The 13,830-nt window shown below is 39.3% G+C and overlaps 1 protein-coding gene across 3 annotated transcripts in view; it reads left to right on the top strand.

Moving 5' to 3' along the window:
* LRRC49 (leucine rich repeat containing 49) overlaps positions 1-10,046 on the top strand; it is a 167,527-nt gene extending 157,481 nt beyond the window's left edge. For all 3 annotated transcript variants that reach the window (XM_088443365.1, XM_088443375.1, XM_088443355.1), the window contains one exon: positions 9,406-10,046. In XM_088443365.1, the coding sequence (XP_088299491.1) occupies positions 9,406-9,609 (204 nt within the window). In that variant the 3' untranslated portion in view covers positions 9,610-10,046. The remainder of the gene's footprint in view (positions 1-9,405) is intronic.
* Positions 10,047-13,830: the final 3,784 nt, after the last annotated feature.

The raw sequence follows: 13,830 nt of genomic DNA, 5'->3' as shown, positions 1-13,830 counted from the left end.
AGTGCAAATTCCGTATAGATATGCCCGATTTTTAGCTACGTGCATGGTTTAGACATGAAAATGGTGTCCTCTCCAAGTGTGTAATACATAGGCCTTTATTTATGAAGCAGCGGCTTACTTCCTGGCGGGTTAGAGTTGAAATTTAAAATGGCGCTCGTAGTCAGTGTATTGCCGGCGTGCCCTGGTGTATGCAGCTTTCAAAGTGATGCATGAGTAAGACAAGCATGTTTATTCCGATTCCCCAACATAAAACGTTGGTAGAAATAGAGACGTGAACAAAACAAGATTTGAGTTGCAGAATTAATTTTTTTTTTACATTGAGATCCAGTTTGTTGGATGTTTCTTGTTTTCCGGGGGAGCTCACAGCAATTTACTCCTCATGACAATTAGAATTTTCTGACATTGACGTGATTTTTTTACTTTTTGTACAATCCACATTTTCAAACCAGCAAAAGTAGCCACATCCCCCTAATACAGGAGTAGCTCCAAGAGTCATTCAGTTGGCGTGCACCTCTAAATGCCCAAAGCAGACAAACAGGAGCATTTGGGCAAAACTATGTTTCTGTATTTTGTACGCTGTTTTACAGTATTTGACTTTCCCTTCTCCTCCCCCTCTCTTTATTAATGTGTGTAAGCATGTGGGTTTTTTGAGTAATGAACAAAAAATTAACATAGACCTCTGTGTCTGGAAATAATTGCCATCCAAGGTTTTGTGGACAGGATATACAATATGTACAGTATTATTTATTTTCAAGATAATGGTCTCAGGTAGTGGATACATGTATTAGCTGGGTTAAGTAAGGATAGGGAACATGTACAGAAAGCAAAGGGGAGTGGAAGTAAAAAGTATAAACATTCAACACGAAGTTCTAAATAATTCTAGGGACACCCAGGGACATTGTTTATTAATCTGCATTGTGTCTCAATAACGCTAAAAGGTACTTGCTAATAAACACTCGCCACAATGAAAGGAAACCTCAATAACATCTGGAGTGATTCATTTTAATTCTTTATTACAAAGATTACATTATCCTATGAATGCATTACTGTATTTCAAACAAGTATTATTGGATAATACATGCAAGTGTTTTGAATTTTCAAGCAAAATAATCAAGTTATTAATTTATAAAAAAAATACATAAATATTGATGAAAGGTTATTGGTAGTGGGCAAAGCAGAAATGTCATTTTTAGCAACTTACAAAGGATTTGTTTTCAAATGTAAACATTCAAATTTATTTTCCGGCACATAGATAGAAGTGTGCCCAATTTACAGAATATGGGGAGTGCTGCTGCGTAAACCGTGGGAATGCACATAATAGGAAAAGTAAAAGCTTCACTTGTCCCCTTAGATATTTACAATATTTACCACATTCTTTTTTTTTTTTTTTTTTTAAACAACAATTTTATTTTCAGAAAAAAAGCTAATACAGGTGCATCAGTCAGAATGAACAAATATTGTGTTGCAGATAAGAAGGCCCATTTTGGACAAGCCTATGCATCATAGCCAATTCTCAAAGCCCAAAATCAGATCATATTCAAACATGAAATATATATAATAATATAAAATACAAAATAAAGATAAACACAATAGAAATTATAGATGCATCCTTTTTTCAGCATCAAAAATACATCTACACCAACCCATCTTTCCTCCTGAAACCCGTAATAGGATCATGTAACAGTTAACCAAAATTATAATATAAATACCAATCAGTCATTTCAAATATTTTAATAATAAAAGTTTGTGTATGGGAGTCAATATATGCGGCTATTAATGGATTAAGCCGCTAATGATATATTAAGTCAAAAAATTGTATAGTGGAAATTGATTAGTTGCTGCACCCGGAACAGAATATACAGTTGTGGCCATCTTGGATTATTTGCCAGCACACCTGTCTAAGATCAATATATTGGTATGGGTATTTAAGCGGGTAAGGGTGCTCAGTTTGAATTGTACTAAGAGTGATGGAGCAGGGACAGTCAATTTGTGTAACATTACTTCTTTGGCAATGGTGACATTAAAAGTTAATAAAGGAATAATAGCCTTTCCATTCATACCTATTTCCCAATTAGCAAATTGACATAGCCAGAGGGGAGGTTTTTGCCACATTCAAACATCATCCAACCGACATTATAGGCCAATGTCTGACTGTAGCCACCTCCGAGAACATGTAAAATTTCTATATCGTTTTGCATGGCAAAGATTCCTGTGTGGCTTCCAGCCCAAGTTGAAATACCAAGCTAAATGCAGAATTTCCACTGCTTAAAGCTCATTTAAATATCTATTCTCGCAGCCCAAAATTCTGTTTTATGCCTAATCCACTTGGCTCTTCTCAGAAAGTGCACAATTGTAAACATATTGTCGCACAAGCTAAGCCCATGACGTCAAAACATTGAATTTCCTGGGGTTGCAGTTTTACAGCTGCATAAATTATCCTTGTACTCCTCATCATGGCTGCAGCATAAACAGGTTATGTCTTGTTATGTAGTCATGCAAACTTGCATAATATTCTAACTCTGACTATAGAAATCAGATCATCATTATATGATCTACTGTATTTTCTACACTCACAAGTAAAACACATTTCTATATATGTAGGCTTACCATACTATCCCTCTAAACCAGGGCACTCATGAATTACACAGGTTCTGTGGCTGGGTGACTTCAAGCCTGGATTACACCTGGTTTTAATGAGACACAGAACCTGTGCAATTGGGAGTGTCCCGGGCCGGTTTAAGGGGATGATCTGGTAAGCCTATATATATGTGAAGTATGAAACCTAATGTGTGGTGCAATATTTCATTCCTCCTCCAACAGAAACCATTAAAGTCTTGTCAAATAGGTGCTGATAGAGAACGGAAAGCTATGACATGACATGTCCCTTATGTTTGCTATGACATCATTGGCTATGCCTACAGTATGTCAGTGAAATAAATTGTGCAATTTATTTTTATTAACCAGCAGACTGCAAATCTGTTTAGACTTCTGCACTTCCCTTCTTCCAAGTGATGAAAGGCAGAGAATGTCCACTCTCCTAGGATTTGTTGTATTTTATGTCTGCTTCCTGCAAATATATGGGATAGATAACATGTTAGACAGATTTAATGTTATGTATAATCAGAGATTATTAATACATAGAATTTGATATATACAGACATCTGTAATTTCCTATTCCAGGTTACAATGGCAGGCATCACCATTTGTTTAAACTGCTAGAATGCTAACACCATCTTGCTGTATAATTGGTGCGACAGTGGTTAGAATCATTGCCTTCCTTACAGTGAGTAGGTCATTGGTTCCATTTGAACCAGGTCATTTTGTGTGGTGTTTGTCTTCTCCATGCAGGGTCGGACTGGCCCACAGGGGTACAGGGGAAATCCCCGGTGGGCCCCACTGCCTGAGGGCCCCATCCCCTCCTCTAGGGGTGGAGTAGGCTCATGGATGAACTTGGGTGCTTGATTTGCTCCTATAGAAACTACACTAAGATTAGCCCTACTGCCAATCAAAGTGGGTGGTGCTCACAAACCCCTGCCACCTCTTTTGGGCCCTGTTTTTTGTATGCCCTCTCTAATGGTTGGCCAAGTCCATAATGTTTTGGCTGGCCATACCCCCTCTGGTGGCTGGTCACAACACTCAAGCTAGGTCCCCTACCACTGCATTCCCTGGTGGGCCCTTCATGCCCCAGTCCAACACTGTCTCCATGTTCACATGGGTTTTCTCCAAGTGTTTAGATTTCCACTCACAGGGAGAGATTAGACATTCCCTGTAAAGTGCTGCATAATATACTTATGCTATATATAAAAGTTTAATAATATTGTCACTAACATTTGGAAGGAACTTTCAGCAAAAGGAATGTAATAGACACATAAACAAAGTTACTAAATTAGTTGGGGAATTCTGGAACAAATGTTTTGACTCCATTGATTTTAATTTGTGCAGTATAGACTGGATGAATACAGCAGATGCTTCATGTCAAATAGTTCTTTCTGGGAAAATACAAATTGAAAATGCCATTTGCAGAATTCTACATAGAGAGCAACTCACTGGGCTCAATTCTATTCAACACGAATTGAATAGCATCGGGAGGGAGCTCCCGGAGCTTATTCAATACAGTGCACTGTTAAGCCCTACTAAGGACTTCTTGCATCCCTCCTTGTGTGCGAGCAGAAATCCGACAAAACTACAGGCACGATGCTGTTTTCTGCCCTTAGTTCCGTGGAAAAAGCATCAGGCCGGGCAGTTTAGAAGGAGAATGCCGGTTCTCGCGACTAAACACCATGTTTAAGGCGCGAGAAATGGCACTCTCCGACAAAACAGCGCACTGAATTGAATAGCTCCGGGAGCTCCTTCCCTGCGCTATTCAATTTGCCTTGTATTGAATTGAGCCCAGTATATCTGACATGTGCAGGTTTCTGCCTCTTTGTTGCATAGTTTGTAATTTGTGAGCTTTACTAAAGACCAAAGCGCACATCAAAGTACTGTACATTATTTTGCATACGCTACGTTGGATGAATGGCAAGAAGCCTGCAGCTCTGCACCAGTAGCATATGCTTTTGGTTTATATCAGGCTTGCATCAGACACACTTATACTCCATTTTTTTTAAACATTTGCTTTGATAGGTGCTTTTTTCATTGCTCATTATCCGCTTCAGCAGTGGATCCGCAATAGTAACTGTTAGCTAGTACTATCAACCATCATCAGCTGCATGTACTGTATATGCATCAGCCCTTAGGTGCCCACACTTGATATGGGAAGTAATACAGGCACCGGAATCCGGGCACCAGAATCCCGACCACCGGCATCCCGATGGTAAGTATTAGGGTTAGGAGGATGGTTAGGGTTAGGCACTATAGGGAGGGTTAGGCTGCAGGGGGGGAAGGGTTTGGGATTAGGGTAATTACCTTTTTGAGTCGGGATTCTGATGTTGGGCTGCCGCTATCTGTATTCTGACCACCGGCATCACCACCGCTGGTATTTCATACATAACCCTTTGATACTACGAACTACTGTGCATCGCTTTGTGGGTCTGCATCTGTTCGTGATTGTGTGAGCAGTACTATATATTAGACTGCCCATTCCCTCCCTAGTCCTGCCTCTCAAGTCACATTTAGGCGCAAGTCTCGGATACTACTAAATCTGCATACACATATATGTGCACAGCTTGTTTTGTGGCATGTGCAGAACCAATTTCTGTACGTACAAACTGGCGTACATCTATCTCGGTAGCAGTGGCTTTGACTCTACTGTTAAATCTGGCTCCAGCTCAATTTTAAAATAAAGACAAATCACATAATATTGTGTAGTGAAGCAGCTTTGTCACACTAAAACATGTCATATATCATACTGCTCATACAAAATCAAACATTTTCTCTTTATTCTTGTTTTATTTAAGTAAATCACAGACTGCTGCACAAGTCCTGTCTCCTATCAGCAGTAAAACTGTAAAGTAGATTTGATTTTACACACAAAAATTCCTGTTAATGAGGATCCCCAGTTGAGCTTATTTGTGAGCATAAAAATTGTTTTGCCCCTAATAATTTGCTGGAAAGGATTTTGTGCATTTTTCAACTTGATTCTCACGCCATGATCTAGATGATCCAAGCCATGATCTAATGCTTTTAGGCAGGAACAAAACAAATTCTCTGTTGACTTTGGCTCAATGTCTACTAGCTTCTGATACAACATCAAAAATAGCTCCATTATCAGATTGTAAAGTTTTGGGCAAAGTTAGTTTTTTTGCTTGTTTGTTTCTTTCATTGGGAAATTTAGTTTGGAAACATGCACTATTGGAAGTGAATATTAAATATATATATACAAAAAATATGCCCTTATTTTGCGCTAATGGTATATATGCTGCACCTCAAAATGAACCCCTGTTAGTGGGAACAAACCAATCCTCGACCAAAATATAATGAGGGTGCAAATCACAAAGGTATCTTAACAGTTAATTGAATAATAAAAAGATTTCAAATGTTTTCACAGTTCAAAACCCACACCAGTGGAGTTAAAACATTATGCAAATCGGAATCCCCACCAGTGGGGTATCCGATAAGGTCCCTTTTGGAGAAAATAAAATCAGTCCACTTTTCTTCTTTAATAGACTGGACCAACTTCGACGTAGATGTGAATATATTTCATAGGCTCCAAATTAACCTTTTCTGGAAAAGACCCACTCGCAAAAAAACACCCAAAAAATGGCCCAATGGCCTACTGTTAGATCTTTGAACAATAAATTTATTCAAAAAGAAATTTGATATATAAAATTTATAAAATGCTTACACAATTTGTTCAATTATTCAACAGAAGAAGATGATATATAAACTGCCATTAACCCCTATAGACCAGGTTTTCAAATAGGCAGGTTTCTCCCTTCTGATAATACACAACCCAACGCGTTTCATCCATTAGGACTTCATCAGTGGCATATACGAGGGTTGTTCAAAAAGTAATGCCTAAATGCTTACAACTCAATTTTATTATAGGTACAGATTTGAAAATTTGCAGTAAAATACTTTGAAGTCTTAGTAACAGAATGATCTGTACTCAAAAAATTCACCATCTGCCCTCAAACATTTTCTCCACCTCTCAACCCAAGCTGTGAATCCACGTTGGAAAAATTCCAGTGGTTGGTGTTTGACCCAGGAATGTATGGCGTTTTTAACAACCTCTATGTCTTCAAAATGTTGACCACGGTAACAGTTTTTGAGAGAGCCAAACAGATGAAAGTCAGAAGGGGCCAAATCAGGAATGTATGGTGGATGTGGCATTATTGCCCACCCCATTTTGTCAATGGCTGCAGATGTTGCCATCGAAGTGTGAGGTCTGGCATTGTCGTGGTGTAAGATGACATTTGACACTCGAATTGTTGACCTTTTTTTGCGGATGGCTTCTTTCAGCTTCTTAAGTGTAATAATGTATCGATCACTGATTGATTGATTGGTTTTGTTCCAAGTAATCGATGAGAATAACACCTCGGCAATCCCAGAAGAATGTGGCCATGATTTTGTTTACGAATCACTGTGATTTAAACTTTTTTGGCCTAGGTGAACTTAGGTGTTTCCATTGCTTTGATTGGGCGTTTGTTTCTGGGTCATAAAGGAATACCCAGGTCTCATCTCCTGTAATGACATTTTCCAAAAACGTCTCAGGGTTGGCTTCAAAGTTGGTCAAAAGGTCATTGCACACTTCCACCCTCTGGGCCTTTTGAACCCTGGTTAATTGCTTTGGAACCCATTTAGCACACACTTTAAAAACACTAATCAATGATTTGGGATATTGTACAGTGCCATGGCTACATTCAAGTTCATCACTGATATTTCTGATGGTCACACAATGGTCTTTCTGAATCATGGCATCGACTTTGTGTCGGTTCTCTGCTGTCACTGCAGTTGATGGTGTGCCACCAAGAGGTTTGTCGCACACGGACTATTCTCCCAATTGAAAACACTTCATCCACCTTCTCACATTGCTATAGTCAATTGTACGCTCACCATACACTTTTTTTCAGTTTTCTGTGGATTTCTGTAGCACTGCAGCCTTCTCTTTCCAGAAATTCAATGACAGCTCTTTGTTTCATCTTGGATTCGATGGTATTTCTTGGACTACCTAAACAAAACTACATATATAGGGCCTGATTCAGAGCCGTTCGCTATTTGTGGTCGCTCGTTTAAAAACAAGGGGTGGCTATTCAAATGATCCGTACGCACATTGCAGTCTGTTCACACCTCTAAGTCTGAACGAGCGAGCAAAACATACGCTCGTTTATTTGTTAAAAACGCCCCCTGGCCGCTCGCATCCTACGTCATGTCCGCTATTTATTAGATTAATCGAGTACATCGACCAGCGTATGAACTGCTCGCTATTCTTGTGGTTGGTGTTTGCTACCACAAATTTGCGAGCAGTTCTGGCTATAAAATAACCCAGTGACGTGGACAATGACGCTGCTGTTTTAAATATACACACCCATAAAACGCCCGTTTTGACCTTTAAGCACGCCTGCGTTCGGATCTCCACTCCCCATTTTCAAGCACCTTCCCCTGTTACCACCCACATACGCCTCATTCTGTCACTCAAAATAGCAGACACTCGCAATATAGCGTACAAACGATTTTCGGCCGCACTGACTGGTTCGCGCATGCGTACTAAAAAGCGTACGCATGCGCAGATGTGCAAACATCGCTCGGAACGAGCGTACTGCCGCTAACGAGCGGCTCTGAATGAGGGCCATAGTTAGCAGACATATTAAACTGCAAACTGACAAAGTTTCAAATAAATGTTGCATATTATTTCAGAGTTATGAGCATTTAGGCATTACTTTTTGAACAACCCTCATATATATCTTCAATTAAAAATAAATACAAACAAAATAAATGGATGTACAAAATAGTGGTATAGGATCTAATACAATTTAAATTACTCCTGGTGTCAATACATACGAAATTGCGAAAAATGCACTAAATCCAGAAGAAGTTTGCAAGGTATTGTCCTTTAAATGGATCTTTATGATAAAAAAGCAATACTGACTTTGGCAGGCCCATCAGTATTGCAGCTATCAGACGTAGGGCCTGATTCAGCAAGGAGCGTAGTTGCTTATAACTCATGCAATCGGCCAATTGTTGCATTCTGTGCATGCATCTCAGTGCGCATGCGCGAACTAGCCACTACAATCGGGACTGCGATCGCAGTGACTACGCAGACCCATCGCAGAGTGATTGACAGGAAGTGCCGTTTGTGGGTGGTGATGGGGGAGGTGGTTGGTCGAACGCAGATGTGCCAGTGCATTTCAATGGCGTTGCAGGGGTATGCATATATTGGCCACTGCGATACCGTACGCAGCATGAAGCCTCTTAGCGTGCACTGAAGTAAGCAATTCCTAAGTAAGGTCTGACCTGCCTTAACTGTGCATGAGGCTTTGATTCTACTCTATTGTACCGATGTTTTCGCAGTCTTGTTAACCATTACGGATGTGTGTGTAGGTGAAGTGGGAGTCCTTATGTGGTGCTGTGGTGGCATTGTGATCGCTATGGATTAGCATAAGTTCATAGTAAAACTGCATGCATACGCTATATTGTGATCCGTAGTGATTAATTTAGTGTTGTTAAAGTAGGCCTGACAACAAACTACATATGTGTCCACATACATATTACCTCCGTGCGGTACAAGTCGCGTTAAACGTAATGCATGAGCGCCGTGCAATTCTGTAGTGATGTGTATTGGAAGCACAAGCAGCTTCTGCTAATTAAAATGATATGCGGCATGCCTATATTCTGTGTGCGACTGCGGCTATATTTGCAGGCGAAATGCTACGTTACAGTGTCAGTAGCTGCGACCCCATGTTAATTCAAATGTAAAATTGTTGGCAACTATCAATTTGCTATAACCAAACAATATTTCCCCCACAGGAAATTGCTGAGAAGAAAACTTTCTGCCGCTCCTACGTGATGGACCTTGTAAACGAAGCAACTGACATTAACATAAAAAATGAATCTCTGCAAAAGCTGTGGCCACAGATGTTCATTGAGCTGGTCAGAGATGCTGTGATTGAAGTCCGTGATAAGAACACTTACATGAAACAATGTTTGAGGAGGATCTCTGAACAGAAATAGACCTGCACCCGCATTCATTACTTTACTCATGTTATCCAAGCAGAATATGGTTCAGTATTCTCAAAATTATATGCAGAGCATTTTGCCCCCTTTATACCGCTTGCTTTTCTCTTTAATGTTTACTGTTTTTTTCTACTTCACTATCATTAGCTGTATTAAAACCAATTTTGTGTTAGACTATATTCTAGCACTAGGACTCAGGCTTGTTTATTACCAAGAAAAGCATTGTTAAGGACAAACAAGCCATGACCCTTAAATGTCTTCCATCGTTTTAGGAATACGTGGAGAAAAGGCAACTAGAAGGCTCTGTTGTCAAATATACAGACACTTTTTGATGTATTTAACTTTTTTGAACCTTTTGTTTAAAAAAGAAAACCAAGTTAAAATTAATTCTCTTTTGTATCTTGTATTCTTAATCATGTTAAGAATTTTAATAAATGCACCATAAAGAATTATCCCTATATTTGAATTCGTATGACTCCTAAATCAACTAAACTTAAAGAAAACAAAAAAAACCCTTTTATCTTTTTTGTATATCGAGATATCAATATACTAACCAATTTCCTTTCTAGTTGAAAAAAAAAAAAAAAGGCTGTAAGGTCTGGACAATTCTTCAGTAGAAGACTGAGGCCCAATAACTGCTAATTGCTAACATATTTTAGCACTTTTTAAACCATTTTCTTTACCCAAGTATCAAGCTCACCCCACAGATGCGCTGGAATGCTAATCTTTTATTTAATTTTTTTTGGCCCTTTTTTTTAAACATTATAGTGAGGATTTCTATAACTACGGTAGTATAACTTTTTTTCTAGAATGTAGAAGAGATTTTATGATGAACCCACTAAACTGGTTATGAACTTTCACACATAAGCATTGTAAACATGATTAGGTTATATAAAGTCCCTGGGGAGATAAATTGTCTCCATATTTTTTTTAATGACTGATGTCTATTCACGATACAGGTTATTCATTTATATTGTTCCACTAATCTTCTCAAATACAGATTATTTAAGGTAGTATTTTGATGTATTTTTTTTCCCAATATATCTATACAATCAGGCAGAATGGAGTGTCCTGAGATGGACTTGGGCATTCTAAGCTACATCACCCCAACCTCTCCCCTCCCTTCCAACAGCTCACTGTCATGACAGAAAGGAAACATTTCAAATCATCTGAAGTTAACCCCTTGTTTACATACCCACAGTGATTTCTTATATTAAAGTCAATGTCTTTGGTAGGTATCAGGAGGACCTCATTAATATATTATGTTCATGATTCTTGATATGCAAAAATCATGACAGAAGTTGTTATACAGTGTAGGGACCAATTCTCATGAGTGTTTCGCACTGGACCCTATACAAAACAGTTTATTGAACGTATAAAAAATAATCACAAAGTCCTTTTTTTTAAAAATAACGCTTAAACATGAACAGAATTATCTACGAGGGTGGTTCAATAAATAAGGTAGCAAAACCTCTCATTGCGTAAATTTATTCAACTCGTACATATAAGTATAATCAATAGTATGGCCTTGATACAGATTCTTTTTCCACATAGTCCCCATACTTGACTAAGCTTTTGTTCCAATGGTACACCAAGGTATCTATCCTTGCATAAAAAACTCAGTGTCAAGCACCTGAAGCCAGGTTGATGGCTTGCTGAACTTCACTGTTGGTTGCGAATCACTTTTCACCCAGGTGCTTCTTCAATGGTCCAAAGAGAAGGAAATCACACTGTGCCAGGTCAGAGCTGTAGGGAGGATGGTCCAGTACCTCCCAATGGTAGTGCCGTAACAACTCACGCGTGCGGTTGGCTGAATGTGGCCTGGTGTTATTTTGCAGCAATACGACACCTGTTCACAGCAATTTCAGCAAATTGCCCTCCGCATGCCGGCTCAATGTGTCACAATAGCATACAGAGAGGGTGATTCAGTAGTGGAAGCAATTGCAAAGCTGTACGTAAGCAGCTTTGCAATTCCGCCCTTGCAAATGCAGCAAGAGGTGTCTGACATACCAATGCTGCATTTGCGATCCCAGCACTGGACACAGATCCTGGATGCAGTTCGTGGACTGATATGAAGCGCAGTGTAATAGCCGTGAGGGGAAGCAGTGGTCTACCTGCTCTGGTCAGGTGTGAAATTAGAATAAAATAGAGAACATTACACACATGAGAGGTCTTCAGAATTGTAAAGACAACAGGTACAGTAGTCAGGAGGCAATTACTGTGGTACTTTTTTATTATTGTATATGCATTAAGTAACTTGTTTCCATGTATGCAACATGCCATATACAATTTTTCAATAATGGAACAATGTAAGAGTTGTTTCATTCTGTGGCCAGAAAGCCCATATTACAGGTTTTGCAGCAACCATATTGTAGAAGGAAAGTTTTACTGACTGGTTAGAGAAGTCTTTGGGACTGCCAAAGTTTGCTGAATGTTTTCTCATACAATCATCCTGATCTTTACTGAGAAAAAACTATAGTGTGCAAGTCTGGTTCTAAGTTGCAAAAGGTATTATTGAATGAGTCTCTTTGAGGGAAAAAGAAACAGGTTATAAATCAAGAGAATGATAATCCTACAGGCCCAGGGGGTAAATATACTGAAAGTTGATTTTGGATGTAGGTCAAAATCAAATTGACTGACTCCTGTATGTCTATTCAAAATAGTGTATTTACTAAGAATTGTTTTTTTGGTTCTATTATGAAATCGATGGTGATATGATTTTTGTGTGAAGTTCTAAATCTGGTGAATTCACACTCAGAATCTAAAATCAACTGAAAATCAGCTTTATTATACAATTGTATCCCTATTGGCCAAAACATGTCACATACACTTAAAGACCCCCACACACATACGCAAACGCAGGGGAGGTTTCCGGGTGCCTGGAAACGCCCCTCCCCAGCCCACGCCGTGACCACAATAGAAATAGTCATACGAGAATTTTACTAGTGCTTCACGTTTTTCTCAGTATCACAAATGAAATAATTAATACCACCTGTGGATCTGTTAACATGTGTCAGCCAGTAATAAATACACCTGTGCACCAACTAGGAGATCTGGAAAACAAGCACTGTTAGGGATCTACTGCTATAGAACATCAATAGGGTTAATACTATACAATAATACACTATCCAGTGCATAAGGAGACCAATATGTACATATATTTGTCCAGGGCAGTGATAGGTTCTTTTGCTGCTCCCCCAGACTCCCAGACTTGCTCCAGTGCTTTGGAATGGAGCACACATCTGAAATAAGAACATTCAGCTCAGGCAGGATGGCCCTACTGCTGCATTTAATGGCTTACTGTGATCCCTGGTCCTGTATATGCTGGAATTATGACACATATTAAAGCTGGTTGAGTGCTAATTACAGATGTGCCCAGCTAGATTGTTGCTCCATACAGCCATGTAGAGCACCATGCATCTCGCGCCACACAGAAGTCTTGAGTCGCTCCACACAGAATGTTTCTTAACGGAACGTAGCGTAGCACTGGAAAAAAAATTCATATCGGGTAATACAACTTTTTGTCCACCAGGTGTCCCTTTTCTTAAACTACACAGCACATGCGTCAGTGTTCAAATGCATCTTCTGTATCACTGCCCGATGATTGACAGAAGCTGTGATTGGGTACACTATAGTATAGCATTTTGGTCATGGAATCAGGGCTGTAGAAGAATGTAATAAAGTATTAAATAATAACAGTATGTGTGTGAGTCCTGTACTGTGAAAAAAAAATATATAGGGCTCAGACAGGGGTCACAGGCATACACAGCTTTCACTAAGACATGATGACTCTGTAGCGCAAGCGTCTTTTATGCAACTTTTTACCTTCAAAATGCATCTGAATCATACAGCGAATCACATTGATAGCACAAGCAGCTTCTGCTGAGTAAAATGATATGCAGCATGCCAATATTCTGTGAGCCAGTTCGGGTGTATCTGCACGCAAAACTTTACTTTACACTAATAACGACTGCAACACTTTAATGTAATGATTTGCTTGCAGATACACCCATACTGGCTCACAGAACATAGGCATGCTGCATATCATTTTAATCAGCAGAAGCTGCTTGTGCTGTAAGATGCATTTTAGGGTAAAAAGATGCATAACAGACACTCGGCGCTACCGAGTCACACAGCACTCCTGTGACCTTAGACTCAAAACATTTCTCTCGACATCCCACCACTTGGCATTTCTGCTATACAGTAGACATTGTATTG

Source organism: Taudactylus pleione, unplaced genomic scaffold, assembly GCF_031769625.1.
Source record: "Taudactylus pleione unplaced genomic scaffold, aTauple2 ptg000019l, whole genome shotgun sequence".
NCBI classification, from domain to species: domain Eukaryota; kingdom Metazoa; phylum Chordata; class Amphibia; order Anura; family Myobatrachidae; genus Taudactylus; species Taudactylus pleione.
The sequence above is the reverse complement of the archived record's forward strand: the minus strand, read 5'-3'. Positions and strand labels throughout refer to the sequence as shown.